This window comes from Gopherus evgoodei, chromosome 2 (assembly GCF_007399415.2).
Source record: "Gopherus evgoodei ecotype Sinaloan lineage chromosome 2, rGopEvg1_v1.p, whole genome shotgun sequence".
Lineage (NCBI taxonomy): Eukaryota > Metazoa > Chordata > Testudines > Testudinidae > Gopherus > Gopherus evgoodei.
The window spans coordinates 38,653,004-38,678,406 of record NC_044323.1 but is presented as its reverse complement, the minus strand read 5'-3'; the positions used below and the strand labels follow the sequence as shown (position 1 = coordinate 38,678,406).

General features: G+C 40.8%; 1 protein-coding gene across 1 annotated transcript in view; it reads left to right on the top strand.

Annotated features, from left to right (window-relative positions):
• The window catches only part of MALRD1 (MAM and LDL receptor class A domain containing 1), a 438,556-nt gene that overhangs the window by 172,315 nt on the left and 240,838 nt on the right, over positions 1 to 25,403 (top strand). Inside the window, 3 exon segments of the mRNA XM_030549280.1 lie at positions 12,185 to 12,341; positions 15,679 to 15,789; positions 19,780 to 19,993. Coding sequence (XP_030405140.1) covers positions 12,185 to 12,341; positions 15,679 to 15,789; positions 19,780 to 19,993 — 482 coding nt within the window.

Below are 25,403 nucleotides of genomic sequence, written 5' to 3'. Positions count from 1 at the left end.
CTTCTTCGTTGGAGTTTAGCTCTCCAAGATTTTGATTTTAAAATTCAGCACATCTCAGGAGCTTCTAACAAAGTAGCTGATGCACTCTCCCGTGAGAGTTTCCCAGAATCCAGTAGTTAAAAAGTGTTCTTACCATGCAGAAGTCTGTTATATGCTTAGTGGTATATGTAAAGGTGCATGTGTTGTATTAATCTGTTTATTTTCAAGTTCTAGAAGAAAATCGCCGCCAGTGAGCTTCCCCACTGTCTGCAATTTGGGGGGCGTGTCATAAACAGATAGCTAAGGGTTAATGTCTCTTTCACCTGAAGCACCTGACCAGAGGACCAATCAGGAAACTGGATTTTTTTCAACTCTGGGTGGAGGGAAGTTTGTGTCTGAGTCTTTGTTTTCTGTCTGCCTGCTTTCTCTGAGCGTTGGAGAAGTATTTCTGCTTTCTAATCTTCTGTTTTCAAGTTGTGAGTACCAAAGAGTTGTTTCTTTTGTATTTACATGAATATAGTGCTGGAGTGCTTTGATTTGTATTCTTTTTGAATAAGGCTGTTTATTCATATTTCTTTTAAGCAATCAACCCTGTATTTGTCACCTTAATACAGAGAGACCATTTGTATGTAATTTTCTTTCTTTTATATAAAGCTTTCTTTTAAGACCTGTTGGAGTTTTCTTTACTGGGAAACTTCGGGGAAATTGAGTCTGTACTCACCAGGGAATTGGTGGGAGGAAGAAGTCAGAGGGAGATCTGTGTGTGTTAGATTTATTCGCCTGATTTTGCATTCCCTCTGGGTGAGGGGGGAAAGAGAGATTAACTCTCGGTAATTCTGTTCTCCAGGACTGGAAAACGGGGAGGGGGGAGTCCTTCTGTTTAGATTCACAGAGCTTGTGTCTGTGTATCTCTCCAGGAGCACCTGGAGGGGGGAAGGGAAAAAGGATTATTTCCCTTTGTTGTGAGACTCAAGGGATTTGGGTCCTGGGGTCCCCAGGGAAGGTTTTTCAGGGGGACCAGAGTGCCCCAAAACACTCTAATTTTTTGGGTGGTGGCAGCAAGTACCAGGTCCAAGCTGGTAACTAAGCTTGGAGGTTTTCATGCTAACCCCCATATTTTGGACGCTAAGGTCCAAATCTGGGACTAAAGTTATGACAAGGGTGAACTGATCAGTAAACTTAGTTTTCAAGGTGTTCTAAACATAAATCGTCTGTACTCTAAAATCTTGTGGATATGGGTTCTCTCCCTTCCCCCACTCTAAGAGAAGAAGAACCAAAAATTAAAGTTTGAATATCAGGGTGCATCACACAATATTTACAACAAAAGGGCTGTCTTGGATAATGAAGTGTGGGTCTTATCTTTGTTGCATTATCACTGTGATTTGTCAGAATCAGTCTTTCGTTCTCTGGTTATTTTCTGTGTGCCAAGGCCAACATAAATATATATGGAAAAAGAACATAAAAGTGTGCATAGCAATTACATAAATTCATTTCACTTAAGTGAAATGGACATTGGTGTTTTTCCTATGTCTTCCAGAAGCAATATGTTATTAAAGACAAATTTGAACAACACACTCATAACTGATGTACACAAAGGACCAAAAAATCCTTCATGCTGAATGTTTATCTGAATGTATCAAGTAATTTTGAGGGCATCTGATTTTTTTCTTATTTTATCCAAGTACGTACAGTTTGGTATCTTTTTAATAGACTCATAGGTTTCATACACATATTTTTGTAACATTTGTTCGTTGTTGAATTCGATTGAGGGCTTTCCTTATGTTAATCTATTGCCTCACCTTGCATTGAGACTACTCATATGAGGAAACTGAGCAGAGCTTGGCTTTAAAAGATAGAAAATAATGTACCATTGGAGCAAAATATGCATTGTATTCTGGCCAAACTGTTTGGCATTGAGGAAAAAATTGTTAATTGCAGCAGAGGAGGAGGAAGGAAATGAAGGGTCTTACGTAAATTCTAGTGAAGAGTGAACATCAAGTGGTATGGTTCATTTTAGGATAAGTATCCAAATGTCTGATTGTCTTTCATATCTTTCCTGAACTTATACAAAGCTTTGTAGCCTGTACTTTCAGGTTTGAGTTGAGTCAGAAGTACCATTTTTTTCCAAAACTACTTCTTGCCAAACTAGCAAATGTAGATGAGCACTAACTTATTTAGTAATAATCATAATATTTAACTGAATTTCCTGAATGTCAGCAGATTTGGGTTAGTATCAATTGTGTTTTAGGCAGAGCAATAAAAATAATGTAAAGAACTGGCTAGTTATCTACATGTGATGGAATATATAAACACCACACTGCCAGAGAGCTCATTTAACCTATTCTATGGCACCTGGAAAGAAGACAAGTAATTAAGAATTAGACCTGGCAGTGGAGAACCAGACTGGTCCCTACAAAGAAAGGACTGCAGACAGTAGGGAGATGGAACCCAGGGGAGAAGGAGTCAGGAGTTTCCACTTTCTGGGAAAGGAATCACATAGGAGCTTGCAAGATGACCCTGGGACTGTCCTTGGGGGGAGAGGGCAGCTGAGGAGAAGAAGAAGATGTCACTCCCAGAGCAGGTCTGGGAGAAGAGACATTCAGGGAAGAAGCTTTGAGGTTCAGCAACTCTGGAGGAGCTGGGCCTCCTGGGAGAAAGGCCTGGGAAGTGGTAGCACTCTGTAACAGAGAGTAAGGAAGAACTATGTGAGGAACCTGCTGAGGATTGAGCCTGGGAAAGATGAATGAGTTTTTATTTCTTCAGTTTTGAGTTGGAACTCTGGAAGGGGTGAGTGGTCTGCTGTTGATAGGTGCTGAGCACCTCCACTCTCATTAATGTCTACATTCGCCTTTGACACTCACTCCATTTGTTTAGGCATCTAGATATGAATTTAGGTGCCAAAATTTAAACACTCACATTTGAAAATGTTATCCCTGGCTGTGTGGCCTACTATCCCTGGACCTAATCCAATTTTTAAATATGTTTATGGGAGAAAAGAGAAATAAAGGAACTATTAAATTTAAACCAAATACAAGGTAAACAAGCCAAATCTCAAAATAAAATGTGAAAAGAGCCAGTTTTATCACCTCCCTGAAGCAGTAACTATAAAATTTCTGTCAGTACAACTGCGGGATGATTGAGCCCCCAAGTTATACTTCTGAATGCCTTTAATAGGTATAGCTTTATTGCATCCTTTTGGATATCTACCTTTCAGCAAATTTACCTCTACTTAGCGATGGCCTGAAAATGATATTGCTTTTTAAATTTCGAGTTTATTATGCATGAATGTTAAACATTTGAGGGAGGTGATGGGGCAGGAATGTTTTTCCAAAACCATGTTGGGATTATTTACTCTTTTGGGTAATTACTGCTGTTTAAATTACATGTTAGCACATACTCTCCAAAGTGAAGATCCACATTCCTGACCACAGTTTACTTTCAATTCCTTTTTTAATTAACTGAGAAGTTTTCAAATAGAAAACAAAGAGTCTAAGATATCAACAGAGGAAAGCCTGCAGTATTATAATCCTTCAGCAGTGCTTCTCAGTGGTTAATCAAAAAATGTAGATTTGAATTACCAGCTGCTGGAAATATTTTAATAATTGAAAAGTAATGAGCTTTTTGAGTGGGGGAGGTAGAAAATCCTCTTCCTCTGACTCAGTGGCCACTGTTAATTTGAGCAAAAGATAAGTATGAGTCAGGAGTATAGAAAAGCAATCCAGACATGTAGTAGAAGGATGAGATTATCTGGAGTTGATAATCCCTTTTAACATAATTGAAAATTATACATTCTACTGAACATGATTTGCTTTAATCTTGTATATTTAGGCCCTGTTCCTGCAGTGAATTCCACACAAATGGATGCCTTCATCTACATAGAAGTCTTTTTGAAGTCAGTGGGGCTTTGTGCAAGTGACTGAATAGATTGGGGGCTGTTGCATTAATTTAGATGGAATATATGGACTAAAGGTATTAACATGACCCAGACACTGGCCAACATTAAACAAAGTCCAGGGCTTGGTATAAAGAGACTCAGTTCACTTAGAACCATGATCAGCACACTATTTAAACAGTTAAATCATTTCAAATGTAAAGTAGGAAATAAGGTGTTCATTTTAACAACATCTCTTGTTCCCTTTCCCGTTAGCTGCAAAGAGTTTTTTAAAGGAAACCTCCCTGTTGTTTGACAGTCTCTTAGATGGTATTAATGATGATAATAACTGTTCTTTTTGGGAGGAAAAGAAATTGGTTGAGATGGGCTGCTGCTCCTATTGCTCCTGTTGAAGTCCAATCTTAGAAGGACAAGCCCCCTTGTTTGACAGTCTCTCAGATGGTATTAAAGATGGTAATAAATGTCATTCCAGGTGGTGTTTGAGATTCAGCTGGAGTTGGTAGGGGTGGCAATCTCACCTGCATTCCCCTCTCTCTAGCCCATTCTGGTCAGGACACCTCCCAGGGTCAGGATGATGAAGGCCCAGGGTCCCAGGAAATGAGGGGGGGTGGCTGCCATGCTGGTAAAGCTCACTCCAGTAGCTTCCATCTGTTCTTTCTGTCTCTTCTTGTTGTTGTTCTGTGCTTTCCCCACAAAATCTTTCTTTTGAGGACCCGGAAAGAGAGCGATGGGTGGTGATTAGTTTGTCCACCAATTAGGCCTAATCTCCAACATACCAATTTCCGACTCCATACCATAATTTCAACACAGCCTTGGAATCATATTAAGTTGGCCTTTTTGTTTAGACTAATTAAGTTATCATATCTCCCTTTTGTACCTTTTTCTTTCAATATTTGCTACTTATAAATTATCATAACATCTCATGAAAATTATGTTTTTTATGGTTGAGCTCACAATTTGGATAAATGTTTAGGCCCAGGTGTCACAAAAGGACCTTAAAGAGTCTGTTCTCTCTTTGTGTTCATCTAGACCAGGATACACATAAGATCAGGAGATTACTATTTTACCTCCAAGTGATGGGTGCCCAATGTGCACAGATACATGCTAGGACACCTGAGAAGAACAAACACAGGGTGGAAGTTCTCTAACCCTGATTCTTGCTTCCTAAATAGCACTAACAAGCCATTCCTCCATGATATGAGCCAAAGAGATGAGTTGCTGGACAGTGCCTGTATTTCAGAGACATAGCCTCCTCACACAACAAACTACGCTCCCAATATTCACTTTTAACCTTTTAGAAGTAATAATATGCATGGATTGATTGTGTGTAGAGCCATTGTTGGCCAGAACATGGGTGATGTATTTGTTCTTGTATGGGTCCTGTGCCATAAATGCCTCTTTTCTTCTTGGTTAGAAAACTCTTCCAAATTAGATCTACTTAGGAATTTTTTAACAAATTTTTTTTTTTTAATGGGAAAATGCCAATTGGATGGAACCAAATCTCTCTGTGGAATGTATCAGTTTCAGTAAAAGTTTTTCAGGTCCAGGTTGGAATTTTGAAAGCAATAGGGACTAGAATAGCTGCTGGCCACGTGGTTAGAGCACTCCTGTTTGATATTAGAAGACCCAGCTTGTGTCTCATTTCATATCCTATATGAATCCTAATCTCTGGGAGAAGACTCTCCAGAAATTTTTGAAAGGTCTTGGTTTTGACCCAGTGTGGAATGGGGATATTTTTTAAAATCTCTGCAAAATTTTGCAGGATGGAAAAACTGTTTCCCACTCAGTGTGTAGAACTCTTTTTGTGAGTATTTACAGACAGACTTGAGCTTGAAAAAGCAGCTAGGTAGCTGCACAAGTTTTCCCTGTTCTGGATCCATTTCTGGGTTGTTTGCCCATATTTATGTATTTTTAAGTCTAAACTATAACTTTATCTATTTAAACTGAGTTGCCTTTTTTGAAGTCACTATACTCTGTTGCTTATCCTTTTAAGCTGGCAAAGGAATGTTAATATGGGTGCATGTCTGCACTGCTTTTGCAGAATGTAATGCCATCTCTGTATAGCTGAACTGTGCAGGGCCAGAAACTGGCTCTGAAGTTTACATATTAAAAAAAGTAAGTAAAATTTATACCACTTCCTACCTCCCTACAGTTTCCTGACATTTTGTGTTTTTGTCAGAAGTGCAGAAGGTCAGAATAACGTGTGGAAGGTTATAAACCTTGTAATGACATATATCATAGACTTAAAAAGTTTAAATAGTCAGAATTTTGACCAGCCTCTTCAGAGCAGGCTACTCTCACTGTAAACAAAGACTAATGATGATCAACGGAGGATCAAACTGTAGAACTATGGAAAGGTCAATGTAGCACAGTTTACAACCATCTTTCATGGAATAGATGAGGCATTAAAATACTGATAGTGTACTCTGGTGACAAAGTACATGAAAGAAATGACACAACACGAATAATGTCTCATAAGCATCATTGTAATGAGAAGAAAGAGGAGAAGTTTAACTCCCTCTTAGCCATTTGGTCAATGAGCTTGCGAAGTGAGGGTTCCTACTTACTGAGACCACCAATGGTGAAGTATTAATGCTTATGTTTGTAAAACACTGGTTCATCTGAGAACCAATTTATTTTAGAGATTCTCTGTGAATTTGTGGTAGTTCCAAAGTAGAGATAAAGCTGAACTAAAACTTCATCTGAGAGTATTTCCAATGGCTGGTAAAGGTCAGATTTTGATTTGAATTTTGAGCCTAGACACTATCGCTATATTGAGCCAAAACTTGATTCCAGATATCCCTCAGGAGTTGGGAATGTTTTTTTTCTGTTTTGGAGCCACTTCCAAACACTTTAGCTCAAGACAATATCTATTGTGAAGCAAAGGATTAAAGTTTTACAACCTGAATTGGCAACACTAGGTTAGGGATTTTGGGAGGGCCTGCAAAACAATTTACTCTCTCTCTCTCTCTCTCTGTCTCTATCTCTGTCTCTGTCTCTCTCCAGCCTTCAAAACATACCAGACTCTAATCATGATCACATCAAGGTGCATGGGGCTGACCTGAAGGTGTTGAGGAGGATGCCTACTAGAGTTTTTTTTAGGCATTCCCATATTTAGCTGACCACTATATATAAAAGGGTGCTGGGAAGCCCGTGTTTGCAACAAACTCATACTTCAGAAGTGGAGTCCAGCTGCTCATGCTGAGGTCTGTGCATCCAGTGAACTCCATTAAAATGTTGGCAATTTTGTTGTTTGAAATTAATTAGTGTTACTGAAGTGTTACAGGAATTCCTGGGTATAGGGAACACTTACACTAGCACAGTAAAATTAATTGCTTTCAGAGGGTAAATGTCAACAATATAATGATTGCTGTAGCTGTCAACATTGAGACAAGCTTTCCAGTGGATAATTTTCCAAATAAGCCAGGGATCTAGTGGCCACTAGGTCCCCAACCACTGAAGGAGTCTGTGAGCATTGTAGCACTCATGTAGCACTATATTGAACACCCAATTCTGCCACCTTTATTAATGTCAAACTATGCTCTGCTGCATGATTGGCCCCACTGATTTCATGCGATGTCATTAACAAGTGTGGGTTTGAGAGTGGTCCTGCACAAAAACATAGCATTTTCAGATGCATGTTAGAAATGAAAAGTGGTGAGTTAAGGGAGATGTCAGTAAATTGCATGACTGAGAACTGACACGCCAAAAGTAAGATTGCCAGCTGACCCAATATGCAATAGCAGATCTCCTGGACAGTGAGATGGTAATATCTGAGTGAAAAAGCCTAATAGGGTGGGGCTCGAGGAGCAGGGTCACCAGATGTCCCCATTTTATAAGGACAGTCCCAATATTCAGGTCTTTGTCTTATGTAGGAACTATCACCCCGCAGCCCCTGTCCTTATTTTTCACACTTACTATCTGGTCACCCTATCGAGGAGAAGCATTTTAATATAGCCAGGACCTATTCAGCTCAGGGGGTTAAAAAACAGCAGGGCCAGCTCAAAGAATCTTTCACTTTAAAAGCAGCTGTTTCATGTATTGTGTGCTAGGTAATAACATGAAAGTATGCAATGTTTCTAAAACTAAACTGGCTCTTGATTGAGAGAACTTTTTATAAAGGTACTGCAACTGCAGCTAGCATTCAAGCCATGGACACAAAGACTGATTTCTTGGTGCCTCTTCCAAACTCTTCTGTCCTGCAACATGTGCTCCTACAAGCTTCATGCAATTGCTACAGCAACCAGTGTAAAAAAAAAAACCCCTAGAGGTGAGCACAGTATCCACCACTAGCTTCTCAGTTTTGTGAGAAAAGTTGCTGCTTCATTCTGTGTGACCTGCAGGCAATAAAAAAGCCTTTCTGGTGGAAGCCCAACTTTGCAAGAACTGCACCAATGAATTCCTGTCTTTTAGGTATCGTTCAAACCACTGGGGATGATTTTAGACACATCAGCACCATTTCTGGGCCATCGAAGCAGTGCATTTCAATAAGCAGCCAAATTTCTACTTCTCAAATGTTTTTGAGGTATGGTTCAGAACAGGGTATTCTTGTTGTGAAGAAATCTATTTAAACTTATCCACACATCTTTTATGGAAAAGATTCTGATAAAGAAATCCAAAACAAAACCAGGAATTCCAAATTACTTCAGAATGATTGAATGTCACTGAGGTAATGGCCTTTCATAATAAGACTAGCTATGGGAATAGCAATTAGACCCACTTGAACCAGGAGGCTATCTGCAGCTACGCAGGTTCCAGAGCATTACCATTTTCCCTGTGTGCAGCTTTATTGGGAAAAACTGTTAAAAAATGCCAGGTGTGCTCTTAAATTTTTAGCCTGATTTACCTTAATTCACATAACACTTGGGTAAACTTTGGTCTGATTTCTTATGACCAAAATAGCTGCCCTGAAAACATCTACATCATCATCTTGGAACCAGGGCTGGCTCCAGGCCACAGAGCACCAAGTGCGTGCTTGGAGTGGCACGCCGCGGGGGGTGCTCTGCCGGTTGCCGGGAGGGTGGCAGGTGGCTCCGGTGGACCTCCCGCAGGCGTGCCTGCGGAGGGTCCGCTGGTCCCTCAGCTCCAGTGGAGTATCCGCAGGGACGCCTGCGGGAGGTCCACTGGAGCAGCAGGAGCAGTGAGCGGCAGAGCGCCCCCCCCCCCGCAGCTTGCCGCTGTGCTTGGGGCGGCGAAATGGCTAGAGCCGGCCCTGCTTGGAACAGTAGCTTTACAATTACTGGAGTCAGACCATCAGCCAGTGTAAATCTCCTTTGATTTCAAGCTCCTTGAAGTCAATGGAGCAATATGATTTACACCAGCCCCTACTTTTTAAGATACTGTGTTCTGCTTTTGTTTTATGAAGAACTTCACTGATAGGTGGCTTGTACAAAGTTTTATTGGTGAAGGCATTTTTAACAGGTGGCTTAGAGGGCCAGGCAGCCTAGTAGTTAGAGCTGCTGGCTTTCAGTTCAGTTCCTTCCTCTCCACCAGGTCCTAGCCCAAGGCCCTGTGTACATCAACCCCTGAACAGGGGAGCAGGGGGGAGGAGAAGGGGGAAGGTGCCCCTCCCAGCAGGGAGTCAGAATCCACTGACCTGGGCTACTTCCTACCATTCTGTTCAGTCTGGGGCATGGTCTCTCTAGTCCAATTTCCTGGGTGGCCTGCTTCCTATAGGGTTCCCTCTTGGATCTTGGGCAGTGTCTTGACGCAGTCCCAGTCTTCTTCATGTGCAGCAGCCCATCAGTTGGTGATGGAGAGCCCCACAATGTCTCTTGGGTTCGCTCACTCAGTTACCTTACACTGGTGCTGGAGGCTCCTTCACAGTCTCCCTTGGCTGGTGCTTACTCCCAGATTGGCTGCAGGTATAACAGGGCAAGGCTTGCTGAGCCAAAAGGCTCTCTTTAACCTCTGCTGTGCTGCTTCATCACAGTCTACCCATAAACTGCCATGCACTTTCCTTCTGTTATACGAAAGGAATATTTAAAGAAGGGGACTGGTTAGCAATGTTTTATGGGTGATGGTGGACACATTAGCTCTGATCATTACTATTTCTCTCATGCAAGTATTTGATTTCACCTGTGCCTACATGCCTGGATAGACCTAGCCAACATGCTGCTGTGTTTTTATATAGTTCTTCATTTTCTCCTTATGAATCATACATATCTCATGTACCCCAATTAACATATGAGATTATCTGCACAATGACATACTATTTCCTGAATAAATCCTTCATTTTATGGGACCTTTTACCACTTCATTTTCCCCCCCCAACCTCAAGAAGACATCCTGGGAATTATTCACCTCTTTATTTACAGAGGTTTTTACACCCGCTGTTGTAGCAATACCATCTTATGCAATAATCAAAGCAACCTCACCAGCTAAACAAGGTATGGCTAGATCAGAGATTGTATGGGAGACCATCAAGGAACATCAAGTGACTTTAGAAAAGTATTGCTGCTGATAACAGGGAAAAAAAAGATTACTATCCAATCAGTTCTGAACCATGGAACTGTTATAGTTGGTATATAACAGTATTGTGCTGCTGAAGGTGGTATCTTCCTACCAAAATGTTCTGCACAGCTTCACAGTGATCTAGTATTTGCTTTCACTTTCCACTTCTACACTTGCTCTTCTACATTACAAATAGGCTGAAACTATAGGAGGGGTAGAAATTCTTATGTCTCAAGACATAAGTTAGCCATCGATTGCAGGGGTTAGAAAAAACTGAAGTCCTGGGCAATTCATTTCATAATTGTCCATTACTGGGACTTTAGACCTTACAGTGCAGCAAAACTTTTAATAGTAAAGAAAGTGAACCATTAGAACACCATGTGGGATGTCATGGATTTTCCATCACTTTATGTTTTTAAAATTGGGATTTGGATGAGTTTCTAAAACATATGCTCTCACTCAAGCACAAGATATGGGCCTGCTGAAGGAATTGTTGGGTGAGTTCTATGGCCTGTGCTATTACAGGAGGTCAGACCAGATTCTCAGAATGGACCTCACCTTAAAATCTATGAATGGAGGCAGGATACTGGCTACAGTGACCACTGGTGTGATCTAATAAGGGAACTTCTATGTTTCTAACCCCTTATAGCATGCACTATTCAGCAACCCCAGATGTTGTACCCCAGAGATGGATCATTTTGCCTGCCAGTGATATGCAATCATATGTATATCCCTCATCTATCGTAGAGATATTCTGGGGCTTAATTAATATTTGTCATAACACTTTGATATCATCTAATGAAAAGTGCTGTATACAGTATTATTACAGTTTTCTAGTGATAAACTTGCATACCCTCTCTCAAAGTGACTCCAATTGCATAACTATTATTTCTCCCCCTCAGAACAAGAGAGAGGAAGTCTGTGACTAAAGCACTGATGAACAGATTTGTATTCATTATTTTAAAATGTTCTTTAAAGAAGCAGTTCAAGTCCAAGGCTTCAAGGAATCTCAGCTGGATTATTGAAAAATGTTTAGAATTTGTAATATCTGTTCATTCCCCTAGAGCTGCTGGAACTCATCAACAAAACAATGCACCAAATTCTTAGTTCTAACTCAGTGGAAGTGACAAGATCCTTTAGGAACTGGGTCTAATGGTTACATCTGAGAGCCAGAATGTTAGGCTTCTATTTCTGGCTCAGCTGTTATTTTACAGAAGGATCTCTGCAAGACACCAACATCCCAAGCCACTCCCTTATTTCTAGGGCCACTCTATTTCCCAAAGTGAAAATAGGACACTGTGCAGGCCTCGTCTGAGCCGCCTGTGTAGTCTCTCACCTGAGCCCCACTGCCCATTGCTGGGGCTGACAGCCTGAGGTCAGATGCCTGGCGTTGCCATACACATGTGCCTCTAAGGGGTCTGCCCTACTTTTGGGGCAAAACTTGGCTTTTGTCCCATTTGTTTTTGTCTACTGATAATCAATTGCTGGCTAGGCATAGTTAAGACCAATAGGACCTTGTGCATCCTAAATAAGTGATGCAAAATTGCTCAAAATTGCTGAGCACTCAGCAGCCTCCACTGAAGTCAATGGAAGCTGCTGGGTGCTCATTGCTCAGTCATGTATATCAGTCATGAAAATCAAGTTATTTAGGATCCTAACTTTAGGAACCAAATCTCAGCTTCCCTGTGAAATGGGAATAACACCTGTCTTCCCAGGGCTTTTGTAAGATTTAGTGAAATATTAATTAATTAAAGAGCTTGTGGATCCTCAGATGATTGCAAAGCATTATTACCATTTGCACATCTAGAAATTTACTATGAATATATGTATTGTTTTAATAAAATCTGCTTCTCTGAACAGGGTTACTAAAGAAGGCTGGTATCTGTATGCAGACAGTTCAAATGGAAAATTTGGTCATACTGCTGACATTGCCACTCCAGTCATTTCGCTCACTGGACCCAAATGCAAACTGATATTTTGGAATCATATGAATGGTGCAACAGTGGGTTCTCTGCAGGTACTGAAAAGACATTAGAGTTTTCTGAAATTACTGTATAAAAAGTCATGCCCTATCATTTAGTTTCATCAAGTCTAGACAGCTAATTAATGATAATGATAATGAACAATTATCCACACTTCACTGCCCCCCAGTATGGTGTGACTGAGGGAAGTGTTAGCTGGAGTTAGCTCCTGAAATGGTAACTTTTTACAGAATGGATGCAGCTTCTGTACAAGTAACGCTTTGTACTGCATAATCTCTCTTGCTGTTAAAATACATTGAGTGGATATCTGAACATCAAGATCTTTGGCTGTGACCAAAGGGTTACAATATGAAACTATCTTTTGTTAGATGTTGTTTTTTTTTAATTGGCTCATCTGTGTGATTTCCCCTTGAGGTTTCATTCATATTCTTGCTTAATTTGATTGAAACAAGCTGAATCGAGATTTTACTAGCATTTAACTATAAAAAATACTTTACCCTTACCCCATTCTGCACACCACTGTAAAAAGGAAAGCACTTAGGTTTAGCAAATACCTAACCCATGTAACAGCATATTGACCCAATTCATCTGAACTAAGAGAATAAAACAGGGAAACAATTCTAGACAGGTTTTATTGTAGCAAGTATAAATAATTGTTATGGGGCTACAAATGTATAGTATAGAACAACAGCAGCATTTCAAAAATCCTTAATAAAAATATTTTGGATAAAATACACAAAGGCCAGATCCTCAGCTGGTGTAAACTGGCAAAGTTCCATTGACTATTCAAATACTATAAGTACTTTAAAAAGGTTGCTGAGAAACTGCATAGAGTTAAGAGAAGAGCCACAAGAATGATTCATGGTCTGGAAAACAGTCCCAACAGTGAGAGATATAAGGAGCTCTCCCTATTTAGCTTATCAAAGGAAAGGTTAAAAGGGGAGTTGATGATGATCTATAATTACTTACAGAAGGAGAATATATGTGATACTAGAGGGCTCATTATTTTAGCAAATAAAGGTATTATAAGATTTGATGGCTGAAAGTTGACATCAGTAATGTTCAAACTGAAAATAAGACTTTAATAGCGAAGATAACTCACCACTAAAAACAAGGGATGTGGTAAATTCTCCATCACCCACAGTCTTTAAACTAAAATTGGCTCTCTTTCTAAAAGGTTTATTTTAGTTCAGCCACAAGTTACTGGGATGGATGCAGGAATCACCAGCTGAAATTCTAAGGTCTATGTTAAGTGGAAGGTCAGACTCATATTGGTCCCTTCTGGCCTTAAAAATCTGTTATGAATCTGTCTGTGATTCAAAAATATTGAACTAACTAATCATGGAGCTTTCATTTAACTGTTTTGGTACCAATGAAAAGCTCTTTTTCAGTGCCTTGTTTGGGAATAAATTGGAAATGCTTTCCTCACTAATATTCCAAGGTCTGGTATCAGATTAAAAACTTGTGGTCAAACTCTGAATTAAGTATTCTCCCATTACAATATGCACATCTATCCAGTAGAAACATTCTGTTACAAACATAAAAACAGTTGCATAATTGAATTGCCAAAAAACTGCATTTTGTATCTGCAAAGCAAGGTGGACAAACTTTCTCAGCTTTCTACTGTATCGTTATTAGCTGCTGGATGTAGGTGTAACTTACTAGGAGAAACAAACAGATAAGGGAGACAAGCTGGAAGCTTAAATCAGGCTTTCTCAGTGTAATGAGGATTCAGAACTGGTCATATATCCCCCTAGTAGGCCTTCCCATCCTGCAGAGTACTGAATATTCCAGGCCTGATCTAGAAAAACATTTAAGCATGTGTGTAACTTTAAGCATATGTCAAAATTTAGGTAGATAAAACCACAGAACAACTACTATAACCTGAGTATATTAAGTACTTCTGTCATACTTTTCTTTCCCAGGGCTCTCTATATCTCTTAAGCTCGAGTCTTTTTAAAGATTAGACATTTCTCACATTTTAAAAAAATAAAATAGATATATTTGAATTTTAATGGGTCATAAAATATGATGGCATTTAGTCTTTACAAAGGTATGACAACTGGCAAGAAATAGCAGAAAGTTTGAATTTCTAGTGAAGAGCTGGGACTTGACTATTAAGGAATAGTATTTGACCTTGGAAAATTTACATCCAAGTCAAATTATGCTTTTTTAGAAGATCATAGTTATTCTCACGTTTTATAACAATGAAAACATGTAGATGTATTATAATGTACATTTCTGTTTTCTCCATTATTTTTACCTATTTCTGTAAGCCATTATTGATGGAGGATATCTGTAGACTCTTTCCTTTCTTGTCACTCCTTATGCTTGGAAAATAATATCCCCATCCTCTGTTGTTTTTTTTAAATTCTGAAACCCCATTGTGTTCTGTGAAGCATCTCACCATGCCCCACTGTGCCTGTCTTGTGTGTTTAATATATTGCACTCTTCCCCCTTGTGTGTTTAGAGTGAAAGCTCTTCAGGGCAAGGACCCTGTTATTCATTTGGCACAGCTTACCTGTTGTGTAGCATCACATATGCTTCTGGGACTACATACATTTTCAAAAATGCCAGTTTTTCATTAAAGTGAAAAACGTCTAGGTCATCCTAGATCTCAAAAATAGGATTACACTGTGAGGGGAAGATGATAAATCCTTGAGAGGAGAGGCAGTTCTGGAAACAGGGGATGTGATGTAGTTTTGTCAGTACTGACTGGAAAGACAGCTTGACATGCTCCATCTGCCTGAAATTGTCAGCTGAGTTCAATTCAGATGCTCAAGAAGTCAGAGAGAAGCACATTTAGGATTGCTGCTCATGTGGAGAAGTGACTCTCCAATTCAGTGACTACTCACTGAGGCAAGACATTAGGAGGACATTTTGTGCACCTGCCATTGTCCAAACAGATCAAGTTCTCTGTTTTGAGAGGACAAGTTTATTTATGGATAAATGGGATGCTTCTTGTGTAGTTGAGACACCCAAAACACTCCTAGAACTACAATGGAATAATCTAATAGTCATATTATCTCTTAGACCTTTTATTACTCTTGCCATTAAGATTATTTTCTTTATTACATTCATGGGTCCTGAACCTATCTGTTGCTGAGCATCTCTTGTTTGCGGTTGAGTGCTCTCCACTCCTATTCAAATCAATGGCAACAAAAAGCACTGAACTCAGCATGCACAGAGGACCTGCTCAGAACCTGTAGCATCAGGCTCACAAACTAGTAGATCATGCTCGTGATTGTTTTCTGCTGATGATTTTAAAGTGTGGGATAGGGGTTAATTTAAGGGCAAACTCCCACTGAAATGACTATATTAATGAGCTGAGAAAGATTTGATTTGACCTGGAATTCACAATTTCTCTTCCAGGTACTCAGTAAAATTGATGATGTAACGTCTGTCCTTTGGGTTCAAAGTGGCTCCCAAGGCACTCAGTGGAACAGAGCAGAAGTGTTCCTAGGAATTCACTCTGATTTTCAGGTTTGTGCTTCTATTTCATGTCCATTAAATCAATTCTAGATTACATTTTATCTTAATCATTCCCATTTGCACCCTACACACTTTGTAGCTCTTCAATCCAAATTGGTCTTCTGAATTTTAAGAACAAAATCATAGAATCATAGAATATCAGGATTGGAGGGGACCTCAGGAGGTCATCTAGTCCAACCCCCTGCTCAAAGCGGGACCAATTCCCAACTAAATCATCCCAGACAGGGATTTGTCAAGCCTGAGCTTAAAAATCTCTAAGGAAGGAGATTCTACCACCTCCCTAGGTAACCCATTCCAGTGCTTCACCACTCTCCTAGTGAAAAAGTTTTTCCTAATATCCAACTTAAATCTTCCCCACTGCAACTTGAGTCCATAACTCCTTGTTCTATCATCTGGTATCACTGAGAACAGTCAAGATCCACCTTCTTTGGAACCCCCTTTCAGGTAGTTGAAAGCAGCTATCAAATCCCCCCTTATTCTTCTCTTCTGCAGACTAAATAATCCCAGTTCCCTCAGCCTCTCCTTATAAGTCATGTGCTTCATCCCCCTAATCATCTTTGTTGCCCTCCTCTGGATTCTTTCAAATTTTTCCACATCTTTCTTGTAGTGTGGGGCCCAAAAGTGGATGCAGTACTCCAGATGAGGCCTCATCAATGCTGAGTAGAGGGGAATGATCATGTCCCTCCATCTGCTGGCAATGCTCCTACTTATACAGCCCAAAATGCCTTTCGCCTACTTGGCAACAAGGGCACACTGTTGACTCATATCCAGGTTCTCCTCCACTGTAACCCATAGTCCTTTTCTGTAGAACTGCTGCCTAGCCGCTCGGCCTCTAGTCTCTAGTGCATGGGATTCTTCCATCCTAAGTGCAGGACTCTGCACTCAGCCTTGTTGAACCTCATCAGATTTCTTTTGGCCCAATCCTTTAATTTGTCTCCGTCCCTCTGTATCCTATCCCTACCCTCCAGCATATCTACCACTCCTCCTAGTTTAGTGTCATCTGAAAACTTGCTGAGGGTGCAATCCATGCCATCGTCCAGATCATTAATGAAGATATTGAACAAAACCAGCCCCAGGACCGACCCTTGCAGCACTCTACTTGATACCAGCTGCCAACAAGACATGGAGTCATTGATCACTACCCATTGAGTCCAATGACCTAGCCAGCTTTCTATCCACAGTATAGTCCCCTCCCTGGTCCCCAGACCAAGTATCTCAGCTGTATCCTAGTGAAATCTATGAGGGAGGGAAGAGAGGTATACTTCAACCCAGCCCCTGGAGCATCTCCATCGCTGCTTCTCCAGCTTAATGAGTGGAGGCCCTAATGGCACAATAATCTGCCAGCATACCCTTTCTAAGGTGGAAGGAGCCATGTAGCTACCAAACCTCCCCTAGCCCTGAACCTTACTTGTGTGACAGCTTCCCCAAATTCTTTGTCAGGTGGGGCATTGCCAGGGTTGGAGCTAGGGTCCTAGGTCCCAGCCCAGTGTCTCCACACAAATATACACCCACCTTCTCTCCTAGGGATCAGTGTCAAGCACCACACTTAACAATTCAACAAAAATTTTAGCTAAGCCAGACAAAGCCAGAAGTAGACTCAGCACAGGAACTCTGGCAGGTGTTATACATACTTGCTTGTCCCAATACAGCATACAGCTCATCCCCACCCTCAACACTTAGTGCTACACACATACACCCCTTTGCCCCAAAGCAATGCAACTCCCCATCCCCCTTGGGTCAGTCCAACCTATCCATGCGTTCTGATACTGCCTGGGTTGTGAGGTCAAGCTAGTAGGTTCTGCCATGTGGTCTGAGGTGCCTTACAGTCTGTGCATCTGTAAGAGTTCCCTTGTCCAAGCACCAGGTAGCGGCTGTCCAAGCACCTCCTAGTTCAGACTCTGCACCCCTACACTCTCCTGTGACTCTGCCCCAACTCAGCACTGCTGCTCTTGAGCTCTTTCTTTGTTCTCTCGCCAAATCTTCCTGGACTTGTCCCCCATCCCCATCTGTTCATTGGCTCAGAACCTCCCAGGTTGTCCTTGTTTTGGTGTGGCACTTCCCCACCAGCTAGTCAGGTTTGCACAGAGTAGCAAGGAGTGGAGAGAGGAAGGGCAGGGTTGGGGAAAGGTTGGATTTGGATGTGGAGCTCAGAGGGGTGGAGGCTAGGCTGAGGAGCCGGGGAGAGACGGGACAGGTGGAAGGGTTTGGGAGGTGCATGGACAGAAAGGTCTGGGCCTCTTTGTCAGGTGGGAGTTATCAGGGTTAGGTAAGGGGTCCCCGCTCCCAGCCACACAGCTCTGCACAAACACCAACACTCCCTTCTAGAAGGTCAGTATTAACCCCTGCAACAAGCACCAGGCTTAACAAGAGAACAACAGTTTTATCTAACCAAGGTAAAGCCAGGTCAGGATTCTAGCAGGAGTTTACAGACTCCCTTCTCTTGATACACAATAAGAGCATAAGAGCGGCCATACTAGGTCAGACCAATTGTCCATCCAGCCCCGTATCTTGTCTTCTGACAGTGGCCAATGCCAAGTGCTTCTGGGGTAATGAACAAAACAGGTAAGCATCATGCAACCCATCCCATGTAGCCCATTCCCAGCTTCTGGAAAACAGACACTAGGGGCACCATCCCTGCCCATCCTGACTAATAGCCATTGATGGACCTATCCTCCATGAACTTATCTAGTTCTTTTTTGAACCCTGTTATAGTCCTGGCCTTTACAACATCCTCTGACAAGGAGTTCTACAGGTTGACTATGCGTTGTATGAAGAAATACTTCCTTTTGTTTTAAACCTGCTGCCTATTAATACACAGTATGTGACCCCCCCTACCTGGCTAGGCGCACACAGACTTTTTGCTCCATGTCAGTGCAACCCTCTGCCCTGCCCCAGCCCATTGGGGCAGTCTAACCAATCTGAGTACTCTGATGCTGCCATGCACTGTGAGTTCAAACTGGTGAGTCTTGCTGTGTTTTCTCAGCTGTCCTGTCAGCTCCAGGCTGTGTGTCTGTAAGATTCCCCTTTTTGTAAGCATCAGTGCAGCAGCAACAGCAGCAGCAACTGGCTTTCCTCCAAGCACCTCAAAGTTCAGGCTCTGTACTCTGGTGTCTCTGCCTCAGCTCAGTGCTTCTGCCACTGCAAGCACTGCTCTTTCTTTGTTATCTCTCCAAATCTTCCTGGCTTTGTCCCCAGTCTGGTCATTAGCTCAAACTCTCCCTGGTGGGCCATACTTTATCCTATGGCCTCATTTTGGAGTTGCACTTCCCAGCCAATCAGGTTTGTGCAGAATAGTGGGGAGAGTGAAAGGATGGGAGAAAGGAAGGGGAAGAGGGTCACTCTACCCAGTCCCATCCCCGTCTTTCCCTTGTGTGGCAGAACTGTGCTGATTCCACTCCAGAAGAGTCTTCTGTACTCATGGAAGGTAGGAGCAGGATTTTGTCCCAAGTGATGTTAGTTAATACGTGTGCAGCACTTTTGAAAATTTAGCACCATATCATATAAATGGTAAACATAAGCATGAATGCATTTGCATTGTGACTGATTCTTATTCATATGTTTATTTAAATATCTGCCTAATGCATCTGATTTTACACTCTTCAAAATATAAACAAAAAAATCTCCAGCACAACTGAAATCACTGGGAAGTTTTCCATTGATTTCAAGGGGAACAAGATCAGCCCCTTGCTTTCTAATTGTACACTTAATGTATTTTTCTTTTTTGCCCTCTGTTATTGTAGGATTGTGGCTCCTCCAGCAGCTACAGTATCAACCTTTGAGGCATAAATCAGCACTGATTCATGTTTATGTAGCTTATATTTACATCAGTAAGAACTGAGAGCAATATCTAGTACTAAACATTTAGAAGACTTGGGCAACTTGCAGGAAGCATAGATACATCATGTTTTGTGTACCACACATGGTGTGTTTCAAGCTTTTATACTTTCCCCTCAATATTTCCCTGACTTTTCTCTTTGTTAGATTATTTTCAGGGCAAAACGTGGTGTCAGTTATGTGGGAGATGTGGCAGTGGATGATATTTCCTTTGAAGATTGTTCCCCTTTGCTGATCCCAGACAGACCCTGCACTGCTGAAGAATTCACATGTGCCAATAAGTACTGCATCCCAAAGGATAATCTGTGTGATTTTGTGAATGACTGTGCTGATAACTCAGATGAGAGCCCTGACATTTGCAGTAAGTATGGTAGTTCCTTAAATTATCAGAAGTAATTGTGCCTGCTATGAATTGTCAATGTAGCAACGCTATTGGCAGTTCATCAACAAAGAAATTTAAAATAAGGTTAATAAAGTAGGTATGTTCCTTAGGTTGGTGAGGTATTTTTCTCCATTTAATTTGAAAGCATGTCTTGCAAAATAAAATGTGCTGCTCACGGATTTTTCCCAACGTAAATTAATTCAGAGAACAGCTCTGCCTTTTAAAACAAACAGAACCAAATCACTGTTTTCCGCATGAAAAAATAAAAGCAAAAAATATGTCAAGCAAAATACATCTAGGATCTTAGGAACCTTGCTTACTTTGATGTTTCAGGAATTGTCAAGTCTCTTAGCTCTTTCATGAATACCAGGCAGCAGAAATCAACAAACAGTATCTTCAGTCTAGAATTCAAAAACAGCACTTCATGTCAAAAGTGTACTTCTGTAGAGGATTGGATCACGCTATACTCTATTTCAGCATTGCTGGCAGCCTCTTCTGTCAATAAAATCTTGGTAAATTCTCATTCAGGCAAATCTGCGTTGTTTGGTACACCTCAAACAGCTGTTTCATTGTAAATGTTATGAACACAGCTCATCAAAAATTAGATTATGACAAAGAAGGGATCATTCAGTAAACACCAGGTCAGATTCTCAGTTAGAGGAAATCAGTGTAATGCCATTTAAAATCATTTGAGCTGTGCTGATTTATATCTGCTGAGGATTTGACCCACTGTTTCTGGTTTCTGCATGACAAACATTTTCCTTGGTTTCCATGAAGGGTGATGTCAGTGTAGACATACTGGGACTGATTCTGATTTCACCAGGAGTAGAGCAGATTGAAAATTTGAATTTTCATCTTGTGGAAAATTCTAATAGTTTCACATTTGTTTTAATTCTGAATTCAGATAAAAAGTCAAAATATCAATATTTTTTGTAGAATGGAAAGTTCTGACATTTTTGTTTCAGAGCAAACAATATTTTGATTTGCAAATGTCACTTCATTTCAGTATTTTCAATTGAAATTAAATGGTTCAACACTCCCAAATTGAAATGTTTAGTTTAATTTGTTAAATCAAATCAAAGCATTTTGTTACAGCTTAATTACAAATTGAACTGCTGCAGTGCCTCCTGTTGGTTGTAGTTCAATGCCTCATGTCCTCATTCTTTGTATGAGTCAGGATCCCCTGTGAGACTGCATTTCCCATGATGCACTATGGTGGTTCAGCCAGATAGGAAACAGTTGTGCATCATGGGAAAAGTGGGGAACCCAACTGGGGAACCCATTCCATAGAGGAGAGTGGGGACATGAGGCACCATGGCACTGCAGGCAGACCCATGGTCAGGGGTGGCTCCAGGCACCAGCACAGCAAGCGTGTGCCTGGGGCAGCAAGCCACGGGGGGCAGCCTGCCGGTCGCCATGAGTGTGGCAGTCAGGCTGCCTTCTGCGGCATTTCCGGTCCTGTGGTTTAAGTGGTAATTCAGCAGCAGGTATGCTGACGACGCGGGACCAGCAGACCTGCCGCAGAACCGTCGCCAAATCCGCATGACCGTGACGGACCTCCTGCAGAAACGCCGCCGAAGGCTGCCTGACTGCCGTACTTAGGGCTTCAAAAAACATAGAGCTGCCCCTGGCCACGTGAATGCTGAACTGATCCAAAAATTCAATTTGAAAAAGTTAAATGGTTAGATTTTGGTTGATCCAACCTGAAACCAAGCATTTTGTTTTGATTTTCCTGACAGAAAAGTTTAAACATTTTGGCAAAATGTGAAATATTCCTGCAAAAATTTTGCTTTTGTGGAAAGCACATTGTCTGTCAAAACAAATAGATCCTAGACATTTGGGTGGAACATTCCTAATTTACTGTAAAAAAAAAAGAGGAATTCCAACAAAGTCACTGGATTTAGACACTGGAATGGCCCAAATTGAGAGAGCAGGGCCAGAATCAGCCCTAAAGTTTCTATAGCAGAGTTCATTAGACATACGGCCTAATTTCCTGCAACTGTTAAATATGTAGAGCCAGCATATGATTCCATTCTTTTGGTTTAGTAACACCTTATTCCATAAGACGTTCAATAAGAGTCTCATAGTCTGACCTATAGTATCACCATAAAACACAGACTTGGCAAAATGGTCAAGTGAACTTAGCCTTACATTTCCTTGCCATTGTACTTTGCAATATTTGTGTTGCCTTAACAATGTGTGTGGTGTTTTGATTTTTCTTAGTGTTTTTTTCTTGCATTTAATAGGTGCTAGAGCAGGGGTCGGCAACCTTTCAGAAGCAGTGTGCCGAGTCTTCATTTATTCACTCTAATTTAAGGTTTCATGTGCCGATAATACATTTTAACCTTTCTAGAAGGTCTCTTTATGTAAGCCTATAATATATAACTAAACTATTGTTGTATGTAAAGTAAATAAGGTTTCAAAATATTTAAGACGCTTCATTTAAAATTAAATTAAGATGCAGAGCCTCCCAGACTGGTGGTCAGGACCCGTGCAGTGAGAGTGTCACTGAAAATCAGCTCGCATGCCGCCTTTGGCACATGTGCCATAGGTTGTCTACCCCTGCGCTAGAGTGTACTGGTGTTTCCTTCCCTTTTCTGATACTTTTCCAATGCGAAAATTAGAGAACAGCTAACTGTAATTTGCCAACAAAAGTACAACGGACAGAAATGTCTCCTGTGTGTTCCCCCTGCCCCCTGAGGACATTATTTCTGTAACATAGCCTAATGTTACTTGCTCTGGCAACAGTGCTTCCTAGCCTCCTTTTCACATCCTCTTCTCTTCACAGCACTGAATGTTAATACATGAAATTCTTAGAGACTGGAGCTAGAATCTGGAGGCTTCAGTTATTTTTCTTGAAATCATCTTTAAAAAACTGCTTTTAAAACTACATAAACAGCAGCCACCACACTCATTAAAATCTTTGTCACTAAAGTGAACAGCAGATGTAGGCGTCACAGTTTACTTTCCTTTGAACTAACTGAAGGACCAGTGTAGTCAAATCTAATCTGCAACAGGCAATAAATAGTTCAGCAGTTTGCTTCTGCTCTCAGTAAATTTTTTGTGACTGTAACCTGTAATAGTCACTTCTTATATTTTAAAATTTGGTTACCAGATCAAAGACATGACCTTACCAGCTACAGCTTAATCAGTACTGCACAAACAGTAAGAGACAATATCTAAAAACATGCACTGAAGAAAGCATTCACTTTTGTGAATACGGCGAAAAATCAGTTGAAATGGCATATAAAAGTTGTGTCTTGTGTCCTGAATCTTTATCTTACCTTGGATGATGATGAAAACAAATAAAGATTAGATTGTTTTCTTCAAGGCAAATTTCCCAAAAGAAAAGAACAGAAAAAATGCACATTTCTAATTCTGTATACTCATTTAAACAGTACAAAATGAGTTATGCATTAGATTGACTCCTTATCCATTCTAGAGACAAATATAAATCAGCCCCTAAAATTGCTGACTGCTCATATTTACAGTCTAATAGGTTTTTGTCTGGGAAAAAATCGGCAGTGAATTTGATAGTAGCGAAAGTAGGGCCTTTATAGCTTTGGTTTGAGCCTACACATAAGGGATATAAAGTAGGCAGATGCTATACAGTTTTCCCCACAAGCTTCTGTCTGTAAGTGTTAACATGATTTTCTGTGGAATCCCAGTTTCAACCATGGTAGATTAGTGGTTTGTGCTGAAGAAAAGTATCCACGAGGCTATATGTTGAGATCACAAAACTCATTTTGACTCATTCTTTCAGGTCACCAGAAGTATCAGATTAGTACATGCTTATGCACGTTGCAATTTATCCTCAAGATTTCTCATCTTTCAGTTCTTGTTTCATGATGAAACTTCTGTGTAAACCAGATTTAGGTGGTCATTCTGTCAGTAATACTTGGGACTGATGGCTTTGGATTGGCTGTTGATGTAGCTTGGCAGAAGAAAATTCCCATAAATATGAAACATAAACTTAAGTAAAAAGAAAAGGAATCCAGAGTTTTCACTTTGATATTGCTTTTTCTGTAAATATTTATGGTTACAAAAGATTTTGGGTCCAATTACCATTACAATATTTAATTTTATGGTATGCATATCCTATTCAACCCTTCTCATGGACAATAACAAGGGTTTTGTTTTCATGTCATAATCCAGGTCTGACCTAAGGCTGACCTTTCAACTGTGAGCTTTTTTCCAGTTTTATGTTATGATAAAGTCTATCCTAATTTACCCCAGAAAAATGCTGTTTCCATTTCTTTTTCATTCTGTAGGCTGCCTCATAACAGGAAGCCATTAAAGGATACCCCCCCACACTGATTTTTTGTCACAATTGTTCATTTTGTGGAGCTACCAGAGAAGGATCCCTTCACCAACTGCTAAGCCGCAAATGACTGTTTGAAAAAGACTCCCCCGGAAGTCTTAGGTCTGTGCTGTCTTCTGTGGAGTCCTTAGAGGAGAAAAGTCTGCAGGGTTCAAGTGTAGAAAACCAGAAATTGGTAGTGCTGGCCAAGGATGGGAGTAGGGGCAGGAAGCCTGAAGGATATGCTGATTCAGCAATCTGTTTAGTAGCTTTCAGTGATGGGCTTTTGTGGATTCTTGGCCATAACTCTAGGTACCACTGTGCCCCCTGAATGTAGAGAGCCAGGCTACTTCAGAAATTTGTGATTTTACAACTTTCTGCTCCAGAATGGGAGAATCTGGCCCATAATCTCTACAAAATCCATGATGACCCAAAACATTAACAGAGCAATATTGCAAGGCAATACCCACAAAGACATGTAACAGTGCTCTAAAAGATGGTGCTTCTGAGACACTATTGCTAGTATGTAGTTCAGTATGTGAATCCATCTTGTGGATAAAGGATTTACTTCTGTACAAGAGTGCATCTTCTCATAAAGTGAGTTTTTGTTTACAACACTTTATAGAGGACGGATTGTTAACTTTATAACTTTGGATATTTGTGCTGGAAAGCAGATCAGGTACTACAAGTGTTAGCGGGCAGACTAAGGTTACCCTGGGGACAGTTAGCTTTTTATCCCTGCAGATTGCTGCTGAGAGAATGATGAGGGCACAGCTTTTATCAGGCCTCTAATATGATAAGCACTGGTCATTCTATAGCTGATTAAATTTGTCACAGCTATTGTTCTTCAAATATTGTAATATGTTGAAGTGTATCATTAGTACTGCTTTGTTAGTGTAATTACACAGGAGTATAGTAACCACAGAATGGTGTCATCATGGCAGAATATATTGCAGCATTATTACAACAGTGTTAGGAAACTGCAGGCATCTTTACTGTACACTGAGGCTAACTGTGCACCAGAGGGGATCTCTGAGCCAGCTCTGAATAAGCTGATGTGGAAGTGCCTATTGGAAGTGGGCTACAAGC